This window comes from Linepithema humile, chromosome 1 (genome assembly GCF_040581485.1).
Source record: "Linepithema humile isolate Giens D197 chromosome 1, Lhum_UNIL_v1.0, whole genome shotgun sequence".
Lineage (NCBI taxonomy): Eukaryota > Metazoa > Arthropoda > Insecta > Hymenoptera > Formicidae > Linepithema > Linepithema humile.
Window position 1 is genome coordinate 26,314,145 of NC_090128.1, and position 22,983 is coordinate 26,337,127.

The following is a 22,983-nucleotide window of genomic DNA, read 5'->3' on the forward strand; positions in this document are numbered from 1 at the left end:
ACATTATTTAATCTTTCTTTTCATATTCCTCATCTTTGCTTATAATCTATCTGGTATTGGAAGAAACGTACTGCATTCCACAATGCTAATATTAGATGTGTTTTTATTAAATTAACAGACATGCAAAATAATTGCGGAACCGATCGATTTACAAACGTAAAATTGTAAAGATTTTGTCACATCAGATACAGTCATACAATTGTCGACTTCTTAAATTGATTCAGACTTCTATTACGAGACGATTGAAGAATTTAGTCAATATTTCTTTGAAGAGTGTTCATGTAACAGCTATCGGATCTAATTGATTAACGGGCGAGGAAATGGCGGATATAAATGCAATGAAAACGCTCATTTGCACCACGCACCTTTTTTTATTCTATTTGATGATATGTCTTAAAGAAATTTTCGAGAAGGATGACTGTGTCGACAGAATTATGGATTTGTACGCCATGGTGACACTGTAATTGCATGAGAAAAATAATCGAAAAGGCACGGTATTTCGAGGCGATTCCAATTAAAGGCACGTGTAAACGTTTTGCATACCGCGATTTAGATGAGAATCTCCTAAAATGAGTAATCATTGTAATTTGTCTCTCAATTTTTATTCAATATACCGTATAATTCAGGCATGAGAGTCGTACTTATTTAACATGCACCAAATCCCAAGTAAAACAACGCACAGAGCTCGTATTATCGAGGAAATGTCTATAAATTGACAAGATTCTTGCGTGTACAGAAGGTATTCAATTAGGAAATCGCGAGATGTTACGGTGAAATCGTCTATCAAATCGTCTATCAAAAAGCTTTTAATCTTCTATTAATGTTACTTGCGAAATGTTACTTGCGTTATATACCTCGACATTAAATCTGCAAGTTTTTAAATAATTAAGTTTTCACAAATGAAAAATATTGTTTGTTCTATACATATCTTGTTAACTTATTGAAGTGGTCAGTGATTTAAAAACAATTTTTAATTTAATTGTTTATCGATTGCACCTCGAGATTAGAAGTTCAAGATCAACAGATGCAATTTGTCGAATTAGGACACTGTACACGCACTTTGCATATGAAACGTTCTGATAAAGGCAGTGTAAAATAGCGAACTGAATAAATATCGATCGAATACGATCGAACGAATACGTATCGATAATGCTGTCAATATTATTGATAATAATTACTCACGTCGATTGCACGTAAGCGGTACCATTTTTCTAATTTTTTTTTTTTTTATTATAATTTATTACGAAGTACGTACTTGCAATTTGGTTCATACTGTATAAGCGTTTGGTGAAACATTGCAATGCGGCGCAATAACATTTCGAATACAGAGGCCAATGTGCGTTTCGATAGTGTCGTCTTTCGCAGGGTCGCATCGAGGTCGGAGATTCAAGAGTATAAACTTTAAGCCTTATCGTCGTAATAATGAAACTTATAATCAGTGACACTCTGACGCAAAAAAAAGATAGAAAAATATACGAGTTTCTAATAACGGCGCGCAGATACAGACCGCCGTCATCTAACAATGAGAACAGCACAATTGGAGATTGTTCTAGACGACTGTTCGTTGCTACGATGAAGACTGTCGTCAGCGAAAAGCACATTCGATTATGCGCGGATTATTTCTCTCGCGAACATGAAAGTTATAAGCGTCACTTTTTTTTTAATCGCCCAATCTCGGCTACGATTCTTCTCTTTCATTAAACTCCATATGATCCAACGCTATTGTCGTTCTTTTCTTCTATACGTCACTAAGCAGATTAACTTGGTCGTAAGATCAGGGTTGTAGGAATTAATTCGATATCACTATCGATTATTAAAATCTGCTTGTTAGAAGATCGTTAATTAACTAATGCACGTTCTATTCTTAAATCTTAAAAGAACGAAGTCTAAAAATGTTGTGATATTTTATAGCTGGGTCGTGATGTTTAATTGCCTAATTTTCAAATTTTCACTATTTTCCGACTTAAAATTAGCCAGCTTCTTATTTTTTCATGGTCACTTTCGATTAAGACCGCTTTTATGCGATTTAGATTTTTAAAAAAGTCTATTTATACTTTATCAATATATCTATTGTAATATTAATATACATATCTTTATCATTTAAAAAATCAATATAGATTCTTCTTTTAACAAATATATAAAAGAAAATAGCGGAGTTACAATAAAATTAGCATTAAATGTTCTCTATCAGGAACACTAGCTGCTAAACGATTAAAATAAGTCGCAAAAATCGCTGTTTTCAACTGTGAAAATATTGCAGAAATCAAACTTATCAATTTTGAAAACAGATCAATTCTCGTTAAGCATTAAAACGTCAGTATTTCTCTTCTCTGCAGACCTACTCAGTCTATTTTATATTCATTTTATTCTGCCGTCTCTTCGTTAACGGAAAACACTCTAGCAATAAATTTTTACATCTAGAAAGAAAAATTCTCGTCGATATTCTCGCTAATATTTCTGTTATACGAATAACATTTCCGTATATTTTTAATTTTACACGATGCCTGTGATAAAAAATCTAAATAATTTTGTTAGCCATTTTTCGTTTACTTAAAACAAAAACAATGATAAACGACAAATGGAAAAAAGAATGATGACGAGAGAATGAACGGAGGATTGAGCCCGTCGTGACGCTTCTCAAAAACGCTTAGTACACATAGATATACATATGTTCAATATATGTATAAATTGGGTGTTTGATTCGCGTTTAGTATTTCTTTATATCTACAACTAGCGGGCAATATGTACAGGGGACAGGGGGAAGTGAGATTATTTTGTCCGCAGCCGCTATACGTCAGGCCGAGAGCAATTTATTCAATGTAGATATCTTCTATCGGGAAAGCAGTCTCGATGAATTTCGTGTAGAACCGATGAAAAGCGCGTCTGAAAAGAGTTTCGAATTATCCCTCCTGATTTGTGAACAATAAATCATCGCAAAGTTTCTCTTTTTTGTTTCATAGAATTTCTAAGATATTTCAAAAGTATTCAAGCTATAAAGTACTCTGTCAACTTTGGAAAAAATCTAATTTTTAAATATAATAATAAAATAATATAATATACAATAGCATCGATCAAGCTTTGTGATAATGAAAGGATTTCAAGTGCTCACCCGACAGCTTCGGCGACGGGTCTCGTAGAATCCTGACCGATGAACACGTGACAAGCGAACCTCTGCAGAGTTGGGTGCTTCGTGATGAAGCCGAGGTAGCGATGATCGCGAGGGTGAAACGCGCAAAACGATACGTTCTTCAACGAGTAGAAATAGTCGTGACAGGGACCCTGACTCTTCTGCAAAAGCCATATTGAAGACGCATGATGTTTTCTGTGGATTAAACTAAGTAGCTTGTATAATGACTTACCCGTGGTTTACTTCTATCCACCATTCGAAGACCCTGATCGGACACCTCCAGAATGCAGCTCTGCGAAATAGGCGGATCCTGCGAGGAGTTGCGAAGGATCCTTCGTACCGCCTGGCAAACCACTCCTGTACCCTTGTGCGCCAGGGTTTCCACCGAGCCCAGGTAACCCAGAAGATATCTTTCTCTCTTCACCTTGGGCGCGGTGGGATCGAAATCGCTGTATTCCATGTCGACTGCGTAAGCAGACGGAAAAATACCTTGCCGGCCTGTCCTCAAATTCACGCCTAATCGCGGAGAAAAGAAGAAATTTTATTAATATTATATATAGCGCGTTTTATACATTTTCATATATCTAAATATTTACTATTATCTCCATTCTCGCATAATTTTTAAATTTCCAAACTTAGAACTCTAATTACTGAATTACTTAGCACTGAAATTTATTGCACATCTATATTCAAGCAAAAGGATAATTAATTAAATCTTCTAACATAGCTGCAACTAAATTTTATGTTAATTGAGTATTAATTTGAAGTTTTTTGTTATCGCAAATTATCAACGAAACAAATCATAGTTTAACTATCTATTTAATATACGCATATATTGCATATATGAAACCTTACAATCACCGTTAGAAATCTGAAAGAGTCGATTTCGTTTCATTTGATAAGTGAAGGAAGAGTATACTGATTATTGCTGTGACTCAGACAAGTTCGATATCTTGAAGATTGAAATTAATATGCCTGCGCACCTTCACACCAGAGGTCATCAGCCTCCTTTTGCACGTATATAGGGTCTCCGATTTCAAGATCAATTTCGTCATGATGCCGCGGTATGAACTTATGCAGACCTCGATGCGTCGCCTCGAGCAATTCCAGTTGGGTAAACGGAACGCCTCCGCTTCCTTTGAAATAAAAAACGAGCTAGTATTGATTCTCCAAGTTATTTTGATTTGTTTGGAAATAGTTTAAAACATAAACAGCAATTCCTGACTTTTCAAACTTTTTCGAACTAAGACAATAGAACTTTCAGAAAACAACTTTGTACATATTAAATAACTTTACAGATAATTGGAAACGTAAAATTGCGGAGTACATTGTGAAAGTATTGTAGGTTTTTTTGAATAGTTTTCTTATACTATAATTAAATTATATCTTATAATTAATAAAATTTAAATTAATATATAAACATAAATTATTCTCAACACGGCCGCATTTATACCATAAGGCGCATTAGGCGCAAGCTGGAGCCTCATTTTAAAACCTTACTCCTCACAAATGATAATATAAAAAACAGCCTAGTTATAGTTGCAAAATAAAATACTTTTAAATATTAAATTCATAATATAAAAACTAGAGGCCGCTGAAAAATTTGTAAGCGATAAATGTTTATTAAATTTCACCTTTTTGCATCATGTAATGCATGTCGACTTTTATTTTCAATAAATTAAAAAAAAATGCGTATGAATTTGATTAACTGAAATAGTTATTCAGTTAACTTGTTCTTTTGAGATCTCATAATGATATTGCGCAAAAGTATAAATGCGGCCCTGATTCTCAAAAGTGACAATCATTTAGATGCTATTGTTACCTGGAGTACTGCTGGGCGACGCTGAATCCGTGTTCTGCAGAGTATTGCAAGGTATAGGCGATACACTTTTGGGACCGTTATCGGGGGAATGAGCGGTGGAATGGCCGCTATCGGTAGCCATCCTTTCACTGTCGGGTGAACTGTCTTCATGGCGGAGTCTGGGATGATATTTCCTTAAGACAAGATGAGGCCGGGCCGATGTCGAACCGGTGGCGGCACTCAACTCATCTGCCAACGAGGACGACGTCTGCATGGACGTCTGACACATGGGCAGAGCTAAAACAACATCAGAAGACATCAATGGCCATTTCATCTGAAATATTCTTTTTCATCTTGGAGAGTACGCAAACTTAACGTGTAAGTCAAAGTCAATTTTAGCTGAGACAGCAAAAGTAAAATTTAGAAGTTTTTAAATTAACTCAAACACATAATTTAATTATAATCACGTTATATATTTCATTCGTATATTATTTTGAATTGTATTGAATTTTATAATTTTAATAATAACTAGAAAACACATGCACTAAAACTTATATTAATTTACTGAAATCTTGTTATAAGTGTGATTGAATCATTTTTAGAAAAATAAAGAAAGAATTTAGATCTCCTTTAATATTTTTGTTCAAGGTTGCTTTTGATTTGTTTTATTATGTCAAAATTTTAAATATGAAACGCACTAGAAATTAAATGTTTTTTCCACTTTTTGCGAGATAATATTTAGGTAAATATGTCCAAATTTGTGAAACGATAGATTCATTGTAACATAATGGAAAGCACTGATACACGATGTGTGCCCTTTATAAAACTGGTGCGATGCAAGTATACATCTGGATTTTCTTACGCTGTGGTCGACGACGTGGTCGGTTTCTTGGTTTCATTGATCTATGTACGCGATACATATATGTATGACGCGGTGACAAGTGGCGGGCGAAAATGATACAGCTGACGTCTATCGGATGCTCTATACCTATTTGATACTATAGATAGAAGATTTTCAACAATATTCAACAATATATAGGGGATCTTTATCCGTGTAAAAGTTTTCATTTTGTCTTCTCTTCAACAATTACTACACAGTTACTATAGTTCGAGAAAAATGTAAGATTAAAAATGAGATTGATATGAGTGCGAAAAAAATACTGCTTTGGCAGATCTCTCATTACTTAATACATTATTTATTTACGCGGAGTTTTGCTTACATTTCTTGTTTTTCGGAATTTCCGGCAATCTCCGACGTCTGCGCTCAGTACCGCCGCTCCCGGGTCGATTCGCCGGTACATGCTCTGGCGTAGGCCAGGAGTTCAAACTGGAACACGAATCGCCGACGTCGCTAACAACGCTGTCCCGACCTCCGTTGCCGGATACCGTAATGCCACCCCCGCCCGGTCCTGGTCCGCCGCCGCCTACCGATCGACCCCTGCTGCTCAGTCCACCGAACAAGCTAATGTCATCCAAGGGTAGTTTTATAGTGAGCTAAACTATCGTTCACCATGCTGCCTGTTTTAATTCTCTTCGGGGAGAAAATTAAAATAGAAAGTAAATTCCGCTCTTCAATAATGTAGCGAAAAAATTTATATCGTCGTGCAACAGTTGGAACCACATCAATCAAGAGTTAAAAATATTACCGTCGCAAGACTATAAATAATTTTGATATATTGAGATAGACGCTTTAACCCTTTCAAACCAATCTAAATTAAGAGAAGACAGTTAAAAATAAAATTGCAAATCTTCAACTCCCACATTAGTTGTTTCTTTACCTTGCACTTCGTGAAAAACAAATATCTAATTTTAGAATATTATTTTCATGAGACAGAGTGTCACGTGATATTTTCAGTAATACAAAGATAATACACTTTACAAATATATAATGCATTACATTTACAAAAATCCGTAAAATAATTGCGGCATAGCTTAAAAACAAAATTTTCTCGCTAATTACGTATGCAACGTGAAATGTAGGGTGCTGAATTGCAAAGGATCAATGGTGCAGAAATAGATACGGAAGGAGAGAAAAAGCCCACGCACATGCTTGGGATGCTTGAGAAATGTAAACCCAAGTTCGGAAAGTGTTATATTGCTGCATCATCTGCATGCATCAGAATTTTCAGCCGTAGGACGACATTTAATTAATAATTATGAGTGTCACTATGCATCGCAAATTCTCGAGAGTATTTCTGGAAGCTTAAATTATTTTTAACAAGGTCAGAGTTATGAGATTGCGGTGTTACTGTCGATTGCTATTGATGTGATGGTCGAATAAAATAAATAAAATATAATTGCATCAGAAAAAATGTAACATAAACGGAACGTGGAGTAAACTACGATGTTAAAAGTTACAACACAATTCTGACTGCTTATCACAAAGATATTCTGTAAAACGAATTTAGTTTGCATTCTTGCAAAGGATACAAATCTTTCTCTCAGTCAGAATGTGAATTACTTTTTATTATAATAAATCGTTCTTTTTTTCTCCCGCAATATTGCTTCAAATTTGCAGATAATATTTCTCTTTTTCATATTTCTTCTCTCGAATCTTTGTACTTTCTATAAAAATATAATATTTTAAGAGCTGCAAGCATTTTGTCCAAGTCAGTATCGATAAAATAAACAATTTTATCGTTGGAGACCATACAAAAAAAAATGCAAACAGTATACAACGATACCATACAATAAATAAGTAAACACTTACGACGTTACCAACCTAAAATCGCTGTCAGCTATAATCGAGCAGTGATGATCCAATTCTTCACTGTCATCGGGGGTGGTGTGTCCGCTTTGATTATCGTGCCGGTGTATAACGACTACTTCTTCATCTTCGGAATCGCCGGTGACGGCGTCGCAGGACCTGCCGACTTCTCCGTCGCTTCCTTGCGAGGATGTGGGCGAATCATCGATCATCACATCATGCACGAGCCTGATTTGTTAAATACATAAAAATAGCAAATTGAAAAATAAGTAAAATGTATTTAATAGTAAGTCGTTTTACAACTACGCGAAAAAAGTTAAATCATGAAATCTTATGATCGATTTGTCATCTGTAAATCACATGTCAAAGTTTGGAGCTTTTGTCATGTTATTTCACGCGCTTCTATTTTTGTTTTATTGCATGCATATTTATATATAGAGCTATTTATATATTATGTGTATATGCAAATGTATAGATTATATTTGTAGTAATCAAACGTGATGTAAAAATTGAAAGTATCTGTATGCTTGTGAATATAATATGCAAAGATTCATATGAAAGAGCATGATTCCATATGTAAAGAAGTAGTTTAACAGCGTTGTGATATTGAAACTTTTGTTAAAAAAGTATGCATTTAATCTCGAATGAATTCTGCAGAGAAAAGAGAATATTTGCGCTGCCTTTGATAAGTATATTTTGTGTCTTGATACTATTACGCGCGTATTTTTCCAATATATCTATAGATAATTACATATTTTCTTAATCTAATCACATGTTGAATTTTCGAAGTAAGAAAAGAAAATTGATTCTCAACCATTAAATTACTTTTAGTCAATACAATTAAATATTAATCATTATTTAATTTTGGTTTTTCCAATTTCCTGTTTTTCTGTTTTTACAATCTTTATTGAACGTTTATTTTGAAACTGGATTTTTGTGCGTTTTATATTTGCCTCATTCGTTATTAATTTCTGTATTAAAATTCGTCACTTTTTATAACTTTAATTTTTAGAGATCGTAAAAATTACATTTGGAAAAATTTGACAAAAATGTGGATGTTTCATCAAGTGAATGAAAAACCAATGAAATGATGAAACTTCATTGTTTTGTCCCGAAATGTAGGCAAGTCAGACAGAAAATTAAATCAGAAATTGTTGCAGGTACGAGACTGCTGTGTATTGATTTTGCTTTATTTTTACGAAATCACAGCTTCGGACAATGACGCATCTGATCTCACACAACTGGGCAAAAAACATATGTTCTATAGAATAAAGATTACCATTTTATATTTCTCTCTTAATATTTTTTTTTAATTAGCAAAATATTCGTGCTAACATAACATTTGTATAAATTTTTTATTTTTGAAATCTAAATATATCTTCGTTGAATTAAGTAGCCAAAACATGTGACTGTGTGAACGTTATGTTTGCTAGTGTTACAATTATGAAAGCGATTGCTATATGCACAGTTATGCAATTATATCGTATACCAATCTCTGTACAACGTAACAATACAAAGCCCACTAAATGGGATTATCGGTTGTTTGCAGCAATAGAAGTAGATGCTGTACAAGTGTGATAGGTACATGTGTACATATCAATGAAAGCTATATATCATACTCCTTTTTGAAGGATGTCACATGCGCGCCGCGTTGCACTTTCACGTCGCATTCGTATCCTTGTGTCACTTATGCTTCAGGATCAATAATTTTAAAGGCACGTTGCCAATGCGACTTGGCGATCATTTTGTGATTTTTAGACCGGCCATGCATCAACAAATCAAATCTATGTTTATTCAATGAACTTTGTATATTTCGATAAGAATCGGTAATCAGAATTAATAACTTAAGAAACAATATGTTGTCAAACAACAATGTTGTCTGGAACAACTATGAATTATATAGGAAATTCTCATGATGTTACTGTAAGCGGATTGCGCAAATATAAATATAAATAAGACTGATAAAATTTATTGAAGGAAACGAGAAGCTTCTTGATAAACTTATGTCAAGAAACAAACAGTTTTAAAAAATATATTTAATTTTTTTAATTCAATCTAAACAAATAGTTTTACGTATACTCTTAGACGTGTCATAGAATAATTGATATTTCGAGAATGCAACGTTCCGCAATTATTATGCATATTCTCTAATCATTACACATACGCATAAAGCATTCGGATAAATCATGGTTTATTAAATTAAATTTTGTCTACATTTTCAATCATCTTCACAAAATTATCTAAACTAATGGAGATGTTACTGATATTTCTGTGCACCAGCGACGCAGACCATCAATCTTTAATCTCATCAACGCTATTTATGTTCAAACCTACATTTTACCACTTTGTACATTTCACGAAGGCTACTTGATGACAATATTTGCGAGTACAGCATTGTTATACTTAGGCTTGTACCAAATTGTTATATCGATCGAAAGGCTTCGCGCCTTTGACTTTTCCTTTAAATGAGCTTCTTTCTTTAATTCCCGACCGTTGCCTCTATCGTCGCGAACGATGTCACAGTCGCGATTCTCATCATATCATGTGTCATCTGTTCCGAAGGCAGGTCGTCGCAGTGGGTACTCACGTGTAGTTAGAGAGCGGCGCTTTCAGGTGCTGGGGCAGCCTCTCAAAGTACTGCCGGAATTCCTCAAATTCGCTGTCGGCCATCGTTCACGTCGCGTTTGCGGGATGAGCAAGATGCAGGGCACAGGGCAGGGGTCGGTCCCGAGGGCGGCCGTGGTGGCCTGGAGAAGAGCTGCTCGTCGACCCCCAGAAAATGTACGAGGTGAGAAGATGTCGCTGATGGCATCGCCGATACCGTCTCGACGCCGCACAAACGCGACGCGCAACCCCTATTGATTCCTGCGTGGTGAACGCCGCGCGCCTGCTCGTTCGTGAGGGTGGACAGGGGTTGCTTCACGATCAAAGAAGGAAGAGAGGAGAAAAGTGAAACGAGAGTTACGCTCTAGGGTGAATGTTTGGTTGCATATTCACGTTCCGCATTTAGCGCTAAACGCAGCGGCCTCAATAATATCGAACACAATGTTTCCATCCGACAAATTACACAATTATTATAATTAATTAATGAGCAGTGTTCTATTTTTAAAATAAAATTGTTTTTACGAAATTAATGTATATTTAGTATTTTTTCGACTTTTATCTCTAATGTTACCAAACATATTAAAATTTTGCAGAAAAACAAATATTGTGCAAACTCTTTTTTTCAAATTGGGAACATCGATTTTTTGTGAATACAAAAATAACTTTTATAAAAAGTATTGCGGCAACTGTAGGACGACTACATGCGCTTCGCAAAAAATGCAGACCAGAATAGGACATTCTACTCGAACATTTCCGCATCTAACGCGCTGCGAGTCGATATATATACCGCACAATGAAATATTTATCAGCGTGGTATATAAACTCTTGGGAGTTTACACTCGTATCTCCCGGAGTGCTTTGGAATTCGCGGCGAGGGATGACGCGGAGCTGCAATATAAAATTCCGAAATGGTTAAATATTTCTCAGCTGTTCCGTAATCGAACCTTTACACTCATACACTCGTGCTGTAACAGTAAAGATTTATCTGTTGTGATGCTGCGTCATCGAAAAACATGTTGTGAAACTTCATGTGACACGTGTCTATGAAAATATTATGAATTGATTATGAGCGAAAAAACACTCATTTTCTTATATATTGAAATCAATTTACGTTTTATGTACGTAACCCATTTATTTGCATACAATCCATTTTTTATAATTTTATAGATTTACTTACTTAGCGTGTAATGTCATTCGTTCTTTAACTAATTATTGGAACTTTTATTTAGCATTTTCATATTTTTATTATTGTATGCAATTTTATAATAGCATAACGGACGTTATTTTATCATAACATTTTGGTGATCATAAATATTTGTTGATACACCGCCAAAATCAAGTTGCACCACGTATTTCGCGAAAATCTGTTCACAACTACAGTTGAGAAACATTTTTCATTCTGCGTTCTCTCGTAATTCTTTTTCATATCCACCTCGGTCTCTTGAATCACCCCCTTGGTCATCCTTTTCGTGCTGAGAAGACGCTCAGAAAGGATTTTTTTGTTTGCCAATGAATCGTTTTCTTCTTTACGAAGACTTTTTGCGTAGTCGTTTTGATCGATTAAAAAATTTTAGCCGATTTACTTGAAAGTGTTTAGAAAGCTTTAAAGAAGAACGCATCTCTCGCGAAAGCGAAGCAACAGGCGACTCTGCTGATGTTAAAAGACAGCGTAATAAAACTGAGTTAAGTATAGAATACATATAAAAAATGTAATATAAAACATTTATAGTCTGTTTAATAAAAATAAAAAATAATTATATCTGTTCTATAAAAAAATTATTATAAATATATTTATATCATGTAAACAGAATTTCAAACAAAAGAAAATGTGAATAATAATGTGAAAATGAATATAATTATACATTTGTATGAATGCATAATTGCTCAAAGACCATAAATATTAAAAAAAAGAAATCGGCGTTCCAAAGTGTAGTAATTAAACACGGTTTTATTACGCGACGGAGAAGAACTTCGTTAGTGTAAGTTCGTATAAAAATTCAAACAAAGACGAAGAATTCAACGGTATCGACTGTGTCTGACCTAGTGGTCTTTGCAGGGTAGAAAACAGAAGCTAAATTCGTTTGTCCTATCTTGAAGTCTCTTGCGTCGGCATATCATCACGGATAACTACTGCGCTCTCTTAACTTTGCCGGTGTATCGCGGCGGAAACGGATATCTCACGTCACTCAGAAAATGAAAGGATAGATCTACTAATGCGAGTGACACATGATTATATTACGTATGCTGACTTTACAATTTCAAGAAAACCCAATTAGCTCTGAATTTCTTAAATACTATATTTTGTGTAAGATTAAATTACTAAGTTTGAAAATTTTTAATTATAATCGACAATATGGTAAAAAAAATTAAGAATAAATTAAATTGATATATATATAATGATAAATAATTAATTTATTTGTCCGCAATTAATCGAGAATTCTCTCCGAGAGATATCACAGGGATCTTGTTGTCCTCAAATGCATTCCGATAAAGTGTGTGAAAGTATATTCGTCGGGAATCGAGCGATACTTTCAATCTCGCTTAATGTCGGGGAAACACTCGGTATAATTTAGCGAGGGTGGAATTACGATGCGGCAACTGATAGTGGTAAGTGATGGACACTGGTAATGTGCTGCATCTACTTTTCGCGGAGGTGGGAAACCTCCTCCGACGCTCGAGCTTTTATTAAACATTTTCTTTGTTTTGCAACGGAATGAGGAATGAGAAATCGCCATCGAAAAAACTTTTTCTTTCGAATAGGAAGTCGCTTCTTCAGATGAGCGTATCTTCATTTTAACGTTAAATATTTGTGCTCTTAGTACGTATAATTTTATACTGCTTGAATTTTTTAATGTAAAAAATTATGCACCACGCCACGGTAACTTTAATTATGTCGTAAAATTGTGAAATCATCAATGCTACATTGATAATTGATTTAAATAAGATATTTAGCATGACTTTTGCAATTTTTGCAATAATTTACAATAAAGCACGTAAAAATAATTTATAAAATAATTAAAAAAATTAAACAAATTTTTTAAAGTAAAAAAATTATAATAAACAATGTAAAATTGTAAGAAATAATTGTTTATATTTCTGATATTAATTTCTTCCGCGTTAAATTAATATAAAAAAATTAAGATATATCTCTTCTTTTTCTATCTCTTTCTTTTTTTTAAGCAAAAAAAATAGATTCTTTTGAATAAAAATTGTTTTCCTTGAATAAAAATTATCTACAAAAATAAATAAACGGTGAATTGTCCGTATTTCCCATTTATTGAAGAGTTTGCAATTTTTGTGCATACTTCTTGTTATCAGTACGCGCATTATTCAGTGACGTCATTCACAAGGAATATATTCGAGAACCACTTGCTGTTGAACGGGGGTGAGCCAACACTCGTCTTCAACCCCATGAAAAGTTTTATCCGACCAATGGAAATCACTGGTACCGCCGTGCGCCGCCCAATCACGGCGAGATCGTCATTGAGAAGGATGCGCACGGATGGGGAGACCGAGGTCTTAAGAGGACCTAGCAAGGATAGTACCAGCACACTGTTGCTCGTGTTCTTCAAGACATTGAATTGTCAATCGGTTACAAATCTGTCCGTACGTCGTGCAAGATATCAAGAAATACACATTCTGCTAATAAATAAAATTATTAACCAAAGAATTTTTTTGCGCTGTTTTACAAATCTTTTTGTCGTAATATTTATCATGAGTGGGTCAGGAAAGAGCCTCCTTGGAGTGTGGTTGTACAGGAGAGGCGAGAGTTGGGCTGTCAAAGAAGGAAGTCCTCTGCACAAATCGCGCGATGTATGTTACCGTAGATATTTGAGAAGCAAAACAGATAAAAATACAATAACTTTTGTTATTTAATATAAATTAACATCTTGATTGACGTCTTTCGGTGATTTTAATTAAAATTATCTTCTCAAATGGTGTCTTCGCAAAACGCAAAATTATTCTTTAAAACAGTTTAAAAGTTAATTTTAATTTTTAGCAATTATTTCTGATTATTTTATAGACTTTAAATAAAATTAGAAAATATCTAGTATATAAAATAAATGTAATATTAATTAATCTTATAGATTCGGAAATTGTCGTTCATCGTTTAATTATAAATAATAATTATAGATATTAAACAGTTTTTTTTTTTTTTTTGTTACTTTTTAACAAATACATTTTCCTTTTTATTTAGTTAAGCCATTTATTTTATAATTTTTTTTAGTCAAATATTTTTAAAAGTTTAAACTTTACAAAGATAATAGTAAAATTAAATTTGCAATAAACAACAAAGTTAAAAATTAATAAAACAAACAAATTAATAAATAAGTGTTCTTTTGTTCGTTCAGATTCCTGTGGATGAAACCCATCATCAAGTCAACGATAATAAGAATTCTGTGATATTTTCTTTGAAAAATCAAATTGGTGGCTTGGCACGAGCACTTCAAGTATTTCAGGTATTATCTGCGTATTCTTCATTTTCTGCGTATGCTTCAAATTATCTTAAAATTGTGTTATTCTCTTTTCAAATTTTCAAATAATTTAGAAAACCTAAACAAGTGATCAATGAGCAGATAATGAAAAAATGCACAAGTGCTGTAAAGTTTAGTTGTAAATTTCAAAAAGCGAATTCCAATTTATAATTATAAAAATATAAATTTGCAACAACTAATACAACGGAAAAAATTAATTCTCAAATTTTACATTTTAAAATTACTGAGAAAAGATATTCTTGTCGCGCAAAGGATTTAGGTATAAATGTCGTGCACATCGAATCAAGAAAGTCCCAGCGCCGCGGTTCCGAATACGATATCCTCGTAGACGTCGAGTGCGATTCGAAGCGGATGGAACAATTAATGAAGCTGCTGAGCCGCGAAGTAGCAGCTATCAATCTTGCTCATTATGAGCAAATTGGAAATATACCACACGCACCTTCCCTTTCAGCCGCGGCAAGTTTCGGTGAGTCTTCACGTGTGTAAATATCAATAAAAGCTTTACAACAGAATACTGTTAAACTTAATTTGTCAAGAGTAAATAAAAATTATCAAATAATTTAATAATTAATTAAATACTAAAGTACCGAATTTTTAATGAAATATTTAATTGCTTTACAATTATTTAATAATTTATTGAATATTCTAGTAGAATCATTGTCAGATAGAATAATTTTGATTACCAGTTTATTAAAAGCGTGCCATCCTTTTGCCGAAGGCTAAATTTAAAAATCTGATGAAATTTTATCGAATTATATACTTCTACTGTTTCCATCGAGACTTTCCTTAATGGAATATCTTATCGTGTGGTAAGCAAGATGCAACAGAATTTCGATCTTATAGATTTCAGTGAAGTAGATATGCCTTGGTTCCCACGCAAAATATCGGATCTCGATCGAGCGCAGAAAGTTCTCATGTACGGATCGGAACTGGATGCGGATCATCCCGTACGTTTGTAGCATGATTTCATGCATGCAATGATATTACAACTTCTCTTTGTATTTGTTCACGTCTTTATTCTAACAAAATTATTCGGCAAATCACAGGGCTTCAAAGATCCCGTATATCGCAAACGTCGCGAAGAGTTTGCCGAAATCGCCTATAATTATAAATAGTAAGTTAGATCATACAATTGCGCGATTATGCTCTTCAATAATTATTAACAACATTTAACATTTTAGTGGTCAACCGATACCGAGAGTGCAATACACGCCGGAAGAAATCAAGACTTGGTATGTTCTCTTGTATAAAAATTATATTATTCACAAAATTAATAACAATAGAGAATAAAGTTATTAGGGCCTTATTAATCAATCAATTATTAATTCAAATATGATAGCTACATTTTATACAATAAACACTTAAAGTTATCAGAAAAATTCAAATATTTGTTGTATGAATTACAAAAATTTCTTATTAATCTCTCAAAATCTTGCAATTTCTCTTTAATCTAGAAAATTATAGATTTATCTTTTAAATGTGAAAATGTGTTATTTGCATTATTTGACAGTTGTATTTTTGTATGAGTACACAATGGTCGTAATTAAACATATATTTAATCATCATATATGTAGGGATCAGTAATTGATAGCGGCACTGTCGGGAAAAGTGTAAGTATATTTGAGAGAATAAAATACAAGTGCGTTAGCCGACGAACGAACGAGTACTCTGGCCTCATAGCTCGTTTCGGCGATCAGCTTCGTGTTTTCGCTAAATGACTTAGCTCGTCCCTCTTTCGCATTGAGAGGCTATTATTGTCAATTGTTTTAACTTATTAACTTATTGTATTGACTTATATCGGTTAATATTTTAAAACGCCGATGCCTCGCTCGATCTAATCGTCTCGTTTTATAACATTCGCGAATGTAATATTTTACTTCTACATATATTATTAATGAACTACTACAATAAAGAATTTTTCGTAATTTAATTTTGCACAACAATATTATCAAATAATATTCTCAACCAAATTTTTCTAATTAAAATTTGAGAGAATTAACAAAAGTGTTCCTTTTATTGTAAAAGTTTCAAAAGTTATTTATGATATATCATGAATTGTGAATTAATAGGTATCATTGTTCGAAATAGAGAGTACAACTTTTTCTTGTTATATTACGAATAAAACGGCGAACGTGTTTCTGCGCGCATGAAGGCAATTGATAAAGATAGAAGAAATCGTTTCTATTTCTCGATACTTAAGTTATATACTTGCTCGATATCTCTTCTCTGCTTTCATCCTTCGCCAATTCGCAACGAGAAAGCCTGTTTCCCTCTTTCGTTTCATGCGTTTCTTCGCAGCGCGCGAATTGAAGTAAGATTGGCACACGCTGAATGCACCCTTAATTGCGTCAATTTGATTTATCCTCAATGCAAGAAGATCGTGAAGCAGCTCGGCTAATGCAATCTCTCTGACTCAAATGCAGCGATGTACGAAACAAACATCGCAAGTTCGATAAACTTAATTAAGATGGTAGCTTTTCGGCGGAAGTCAAACATTTGAATGATCTGATAACGATCAATTTGTTGTTTAAAAACAATTAATAAGTATTCAAACGTTCAATATACATCAAAACAAATTAAATGTACAAAATAAAATTTAAAATAATATAATTTAATTGTTTAAGATTTTAAAAAATTTAATCTGTTACGCAATACAGAATTATTAAATAACAACTTTTGCCTTAGGGGAACTGTTTTTCGCGAACTACATCAACTCTATCAAAAATACGCGTGCAAAGAATACCTGGAAAATTGGCCAAAGTTGGTTAAATACTGTGGATACAGGTATAATTTAACTTAAATTTCAGTTATACGTGATTCTCATTAAAAAATAAACAAGTATTGATTTACAAAAAGTATTTTGTACATATGCTAAAATAATTTATATTTTAACGTTGCCTTAGAGAGAACAATATACCGCAACTGCAGGACGTGAATGTTTTTCTCAAACGTGAGTGTAAAATCATTGTATAATTATTCTATCGTAATGAAGTAATAACGCATTTTTATGAAAATCGATATCCACAGGAACGACGGGATTTCAGCTTCGTCCGGTCGCAGGTTATCTCACGCCGCGGGACTTCCTCTCCGGGCTTGCATTTCGCGTATTCCACTGCACCCAATATATTCGACATTCTTCCGATCCATTTTACACGCCGGAACCGTGAGTCTATAGCATATTTTATAAAAAAAAATGTAATTCTATATTATGTGCAAATAACACGTTATGTATAAAAGAAGTATTGCAAATACATAAATATTGGTGATAAAATACAATTTCTACCTATAGTTTCCTCATATTATATCGATGACCAGTAGTTAGCAATATTCAATTTACAGAGATTGTTGCCATGAACTGCTGGGCCACATGCCGCTACTCGCCAACACGAGCTTCGCGCAATTCTCTCAAGAACTTGGTCTGGCTTCTCTCGGTGCATCAGACGAAGACATAGACAAATTGGCGACTGTAAGCTTTCAAATAAAAAAATGTTTTCTTCTGCTTTAATTCTAATAAAAACTTTTTTATTGCACGACTTCTATTTTTTCCAGCTATACTTCTTCACGGTAGAATTCGGGTTATGCAAACAAGATGGTATGTTTCGCGTTTATGGGGCCGGCTTGCTCTCGTCGGTGGCGGAATTGAGGCACGCGGTGTCCGCGCCCGAGAAAACCATGAGATTCGAACCGGACATCACGTGCAAGCAGGAATGCATCATCACCGCGTTCCAGAATGCATATTATTATACGGACAGCATAGAGGAAGCAAAAGAGAAGATGCGGTGATTATTTTGCATTTTAGTTTTACCAACTTTTATTCAAAAGTTCTTTTCTTCTTCAAATATTAATAATGTGATTTAATAATTATTATTTATGTCGCAGTGGATTTGCTAATCAAATTCAACGACCGTTCGGGATACGCTACAATCCGTACACCCAGTCGGTAGAAGTGCTGACTGATGCCCAGAAGATTACAGCGGTAGTCAGCGAGCTGCGAGGCGATCTTTGCATAGTGTCAAACGCTCTGAAAAAGATTCACGAACAGGACGACACTGTTGATGTCGAAAGGATAACGAACATGCTGACGCACGGTATAGAGATGCCGCAGGACAGCTCATCTTCGGACAGCGATCAGGATGATAGTCCTAACGCTGAGGAGGTTCGTCAACAAGAAACTAATCAGCAGTCGCATTGCAATGATAAAGATATAATCACTACGGAAGATTAAGCAATGTCGTCCTCGATAACGTAAACGTAACGATGTTTTAGAAAATATTTACAAAAATATAAAGCTTTGAAAATGGTTTTTCTCTCAAACGCAGAAATGATCACACTATCTCAAAAAACCTTTATAATATTAATTTATAATTATTTTAAAAGATTGACGAATATGCAAAGAAAAGTTAAGTAATGCTGCATAAAATGATGAATAAAAAAAATGTCCAACCCCCCATATATATAAATTAGTTGCATTAAAAATATCAATGTTAATCAATTTAACTAATCAATCTTAGAGTGCACGTAAATAATTAGTAAATTATTACTAAAATATATTAATTATGCAATAAAACCTAATAAAGCGATAAACAAGAATCTCAAGATGCAAAAAAGAAATCGTTTAATATAAGAATACAAAAATTAACGGAGTTAATGAATTGTTAATCACTCCCCGAGAAAAAAATGATATAATTGGTCAGATGATTAAATATATATAATTAGTTATGAAAAGATCTGAATTTTATATGATCATATAAAATTACATATGTTATTAGATCTTTTCATAACTAATTATATATATTTACATGTGACCATATTACACCATTTTTTCTCGGGTCTGTATACTTCAGCATGCTATTTTAGCTTTAGTTCTTTAGTTATCATTAAATGTGTACAGATAGAATATTATATAGAATATAATCTATGTATCGTAATTAAATTAAAAATAAATGCAAAACTATGACAAATCTAATTTTGCTGATAAATTTCCATACTCATCTAAATGTTTTTAGATGCTGTTAAGTCAAATATTTAAATTCAGGAGTTAAATTTTTGGTATTAGAAAATTACGATTCAAAAAAGTGATGTGATTAAATTTTGAAATGGCGCAAATTTTTTCCGTACGCTGCTTACCAAGTGATTACGAGATTTACGTACCTATTGAGGGGCCTAAGGGGCTTGGAAGTAATTGAAAATGACATTATCGACTGTTTCAACATAACAGAAAGGCGTTGCTCTTCGCTTCTGTACGCGTTGGTTAGCTCCGTGAATCGTCATGTCTGTTGTCGTTGCATATGGTCGTGTGAGAGGTTAATCCACGGAAAAGACTTGTGATAAACGATAGACGAAACGATGCTTTTGCTAGATTTAAGCAATCGCAAAGGCTAGCGACAATTTATTAGTTAATGTGAAACTATGTGAGCAAAATAAAAAACGGGACATAGAACACTAGTAGAAAATGATCAATTAGCTAAATAATCACAATTTCTGAGCATTGCTAATGATGCACTTGTCGTTACCGAGAAGAGATTAAATCCTGACGTGTATAGGTAAATATGGCGCAAATACAAACGTCAACGGTGGACGGACTGCCGAAGCACTTCGTCAGCGCGATGCGCACATTATTTGACATCATGGACGATCAGAACACCGGTTTCGTCAAGTTCGTTGACATCGAGGGTCGATGGCAGGACGATGGCACCCAGGGCTTGCCCAAGGGTGTGCTTGATAGCTTGAAGAAGGTCACGCCGCCGAACGGCATGCTATCATTTGAGAGATTCTGCGCGGGTCTGAAGATCTGTTTGCTGCAGATACAAGCAGAGACTAATTCTAAAAAGCATGACAGTCAGCCTAACAGACCACCGTCCGCGCCGATACTCATACCTGATAATCAGAACAAAGCGGCCTGGACCTCTCCCAACACTGCTGCCATACGACCCAACAATGCCATATCTCAGCAACGTACTCTTAGTATGCCTCAGTTACTGGCCAATCGCAAAGACATGAATGCGCAATTAGAATTGATGGACGGAAGGAACATTGGGGAACCAAAGGTCAATAAAGTATACGGTCCACCAAAACCACCAAGAACTGGTGCCGCTCTGGAAAATAGAATGATAAGTCAAGAGCGTAATTTTGACAAGTCTGAAATCAGGACTGCTTTACAAAACTGGCAAATGGGTCTCATGATGAACGATGAGAAAGAGAAACGTCAGCTGCAAGCTGTAAATTATAGATCGGATACTAGGACACTGCTTAGACCAGCCAGAGCTTTAGGCGATGGTAAAGCAGTTGATATACAAAGTAATCAATTAGGTCTTCAACCCAAGAAACCATCAAATCGTCGCAGAGAGCCAAGGCGACATACGTTGCAGAATGGTATTGATTACAATATGGTAAAGATGTTCTTCTCTAGGACTCTCAACTAACATTTGGTAATTGGTTCTGGGTATGCATGAATCTAAATATTAACACTAATATGTATTTCTTAGAAATGGAAATATGTATTTGATAATTATTTATTATCTTATATATTATATTTTATTATATATATCTGTATTATATAATTTTTATTATCTTTAAGTTAACTTACATCATGAGAAACTTGTACTGATATTTTAAAATAAAATATTTTTATTATATATTTCAGATGAAAAGAATGAAGCAGATTGAACAAGAAAAGGATGTATTACTTCAAGGTCTAGCTGCTGTTGATAAAGCTAGGGAATGGTACTTGAAGCAAATTTCCGCTACACAAGAAAAGATCAAACATCTTGGACGAATGGGTTCTCATGTGGTAAAGAAATACCTTTTATTTCCTTGTTTTAGAGCTGTGTTTGCAATATGTATATGTACGGTTTTATTTTTTGTAGGAGCAATGGACAGAAGCACAACAAGAACGCTTAGAACTGCAACGTGCGCGAGTCTTGGAAGTGAATCGACATCTAGCTGCCTTGATAAGTAGCTGGGAACGCGGTGGACTTCCACTTCATATGAATCTCGCTTTCTTGAGCACGCCGACTTCGGCTCAACTTCAACAGGATCTGTTGTCAAGGCTTAAACAGCAAAACCATAGATTAACTGAGGTAATATGTAACACAATGGTACTCTATAGAAAATATCAACACAAATAACAATTTAATTTTATAACTATTATTTTTTTATGCAAATAGGAAGTTAGCAAAAAGAGTCAACGAATAGCACTACTTGAGCAAGAAAAGGACAGCCTGGTTAGAGAATTGTACAGTAGACAATCTGGATTGGTTCAGTCTCGAAGAGCAACGATGATCCACGAACAACATGATCAAACATTCATGTAAAGTACTAACAATATTTAAATTAATTTGAATTGAGCTGGTTAGAATTAATAACTTGTGATTTTATTTAAAATATTCTTTTTAGAATATAAATATCCCAGACTTTGGAAAAACGCGCCATACAAATGATAGCATCTGAGTTAAGCCGTAAATGGGATAAAAGTAAAAAAAAATTAAGAAGCTAATACGATCCACTTAGATGTTTTTAAATGCTCCAGAAACTTTTGTTTTCTAAGCTTCCACAAAGTAGTTCATTAGCACTGTCAATTTTGTCAATGCTATGCGAATGTTTTCATGATATAATTTTGAAATAAGTGGATAAAATTGCGCTCTGAATCTTTATAACGCCATGTGAAACATATTAGAAATATGAAGTATTTAATATATCGCATTAAAATAACGCCAATGCTTTATTTTATATTTCATATTAAAGCGGTAAAATATTTACTAATTAATATGTAATTATATTATCTAGATATAACTGTAATAGGTGAATAAAATAAACTTTAAAATCTCTGTAATCCGTCCAAAAAAACAAAATTTATCTTAATAAATTATTACTTTAATTAATAAATCTTACGTAAATCTATTCATTTTCTAGCATTGTAATTTTAAGTCTCATTTTTAATTGTATTATACAATCACTATCAGTCGCATAATACACGATGCACTTTTGACATAATCTTTCGAACTTATGAAAATTTTATGAAATTTTATTGCTTTGTCAAGAACAGGAAATTTTACGATTTCGTCTCTATGACATACATTTCACCGATTTCCGGCTGGGTTGAGCTGGCAGTGTCAAATGTTATCGAATTCTAAAAGACGATAGCACATTATGCCATTGAATCTGTCGGTTAAAATATTCTTCAATAGACATACTAATCATTCATTAGATAGAAAAATATGTCACATACTCAAAAATAGAAGTGATTGCA

The 22,983-nt window shown here is 33.9% G+C and overlaps 3 protein-coding genes across 8 annotated transcripts; 2 read left to right on the forward strand and 1 right to left on the reverse strand.

Moving 5' to 3' along the window:
* Positions 1–86: 86 nt before the first annotated feature.
* Positions 87–10,519, reverse strand: Aplip1 (JNK-interacting protein Aplip1). Of its 4 annotated transcripts, none has more exons than XM_012377112.2 (8): positions 10,223–10,519; positions 7,651–7,863; positions 6,149–6,369; positions 4,950–5,225; positions 4,111–4,263; positions 3,360–3,643; positions 3,110–3,288; positions 87–2,883 (listed from the first exon to the last, which is right to left on the reverse strand). In XM_012377112.2, the coding sequence occupies exons 1-8, from the start codon at positions 10,303–10,305 to the stop codon at positions 2,811–2,813; spliced, it is 1,482 nt and encodes a 493-aa protein (XP_012232535.1). In that variant the 5' UTR covers positions 10,306–10,519; the 3' UTR covers positions 87–2,810. The 4 variants fall into 4 exon arrangements, with proteins under 4 accessions (XP_012232535.1, XP_012232532.1, XP_012232534.1 ...); XM_012377109.2 differs by having other exon boundaries at positions 6,149–6,390; XM_012377111.2 differs by having other exon boundaries at positions 7,639–7,863.
* A 333-nt stretch (positions 10,520–10,852) lies between these two features.
* Positions 10,853–19,696, forward strand: Trhn (tryptophan hydroxylase). The gene is made up of 12 exons (XM_012377050.2): positions 10,853–14,052; positions 14,592–14,699; positions 14,988–15,201; positions 15,579–15,682; positions 15,782–15,849; positions 15,917–15,967; positions 17,421–17,519; positions 17,639–17,685; positions 17,763–17,898; positions 18,075–18,201; positions 18,285–18,514; positions 18,615–19,696. The coding sequence occupies exons 1-12, from the start codon at positions 13,651–13,653 to the stop codon at positions 18,958–18,960; spliced, it is 1,932 nt and encodes a 643-aa protein (XP_012232473.2). The 5' UTR covers positions 10,853–13,650; the 3' UTR covers positions 18,961–19,696.
* A 293-nt stretch (positions 19,697–19,989) lies between these two features.
* Positions 19,990–22,619, forward strand: LOC105678038 (suppressor APC domain-containing protein 2). 3 transcript variants are annotated; one of them, XM_067358471.1, is made up of 5 exons: positions 19,990–21,124; positions 21,379–21,525; positions 21,602–21,814; positions 21,902–22,049; positions 22,131–22,619. In XM_067358471.1, exons 1-4 carry the CDS (start codon positions 20,285–20,287, stop codon positions 22,046–22,048), a joined length of 1,347 nt encoding a protein of 448 aa, XP_067214572.1. In that variant the 5' UTR covers positions 19,990–20,284; the 3' UTR covers position 22,049; positions 22,131–22,619. The 3 variants fall into 3 exon arrangements, with proteins under 3 accessions (XP_067214572.1, XP_012232436.1, XP_012232435.1); XM_012377012.2 differs by having other exon boundaries at positions 19,992–21,124; positions 21,902–22,044; XM_012377013.2 differs by having other exon boundaries at positions 21,902–22,619.
* Positions 22,620–22,983: the final 364 nt, after the last annotated feature.

Bases quoted from the DNA above. Each gene is read 5' to 3' on its own strand.
- Aplip1 (XM_012377108.2), bottom strand. From the start codon at position 10,305: ATGGCCGACAGCGAATTTGAGGAATTCCGGCAGTACTTTGAGAGGCTG. The intron at 5,226-6,148 runs GTAAGCAAAACT...ATGTTGTTTTAG, and splicing joins AATTCCGAAAAACAAGAAAT to CTCTGCCCATGTGTCAGACG. The intron at 4,264-4,949 runs GTAACAATAGCA...TTTATTTCAAAG, and splicing joins GTCGCCCAGCAGTACTCCAG to GAAGCGGAGGCGTTCCGTTT.
- Trhn (XM_012377050.2), top strand. From the start codon at position 13,651: ATGAAAAGTTTTATCCGACCAATGGAAATCACTGGTACCGCCGTGCGC. The intron at 14,053-14,591 runs GTATGTTACCGT...TTGTTCGTTCAG, and splicing joins CTCTGCACAAATCGCGCGAT to ATTCCTGTGGATGAAACCCA. The intron at 17,686-17,762 runs GTGAGTGTAAAA...CGATATCCACAG, and splicing joins CGTGAATGTTTTTCTCAAAC to GAACGACGGGATTTCAGCTT.
- LOC105678038 (XM_012377012.2), top strand. From the start codon at position 20,285: ATGGCGCAAATACAAACGTCAACGGTGGACGGACTGCCGAAGCACTTC. The intron at 21,125-21,378 runs GTAAAGATGTTC...TATATATTTCAG, and splicing joins ATGGTATTGATTACAATATG to ATGAAAAGAATGAAGCAGAT. The intron at 21,815-21,901 runs GTAATATGTAAC...TTATGCAAATAG, and splicing joins AAAACCATAGATTAACTGAG to GAAGTTAGCAAAAAGAGTCA.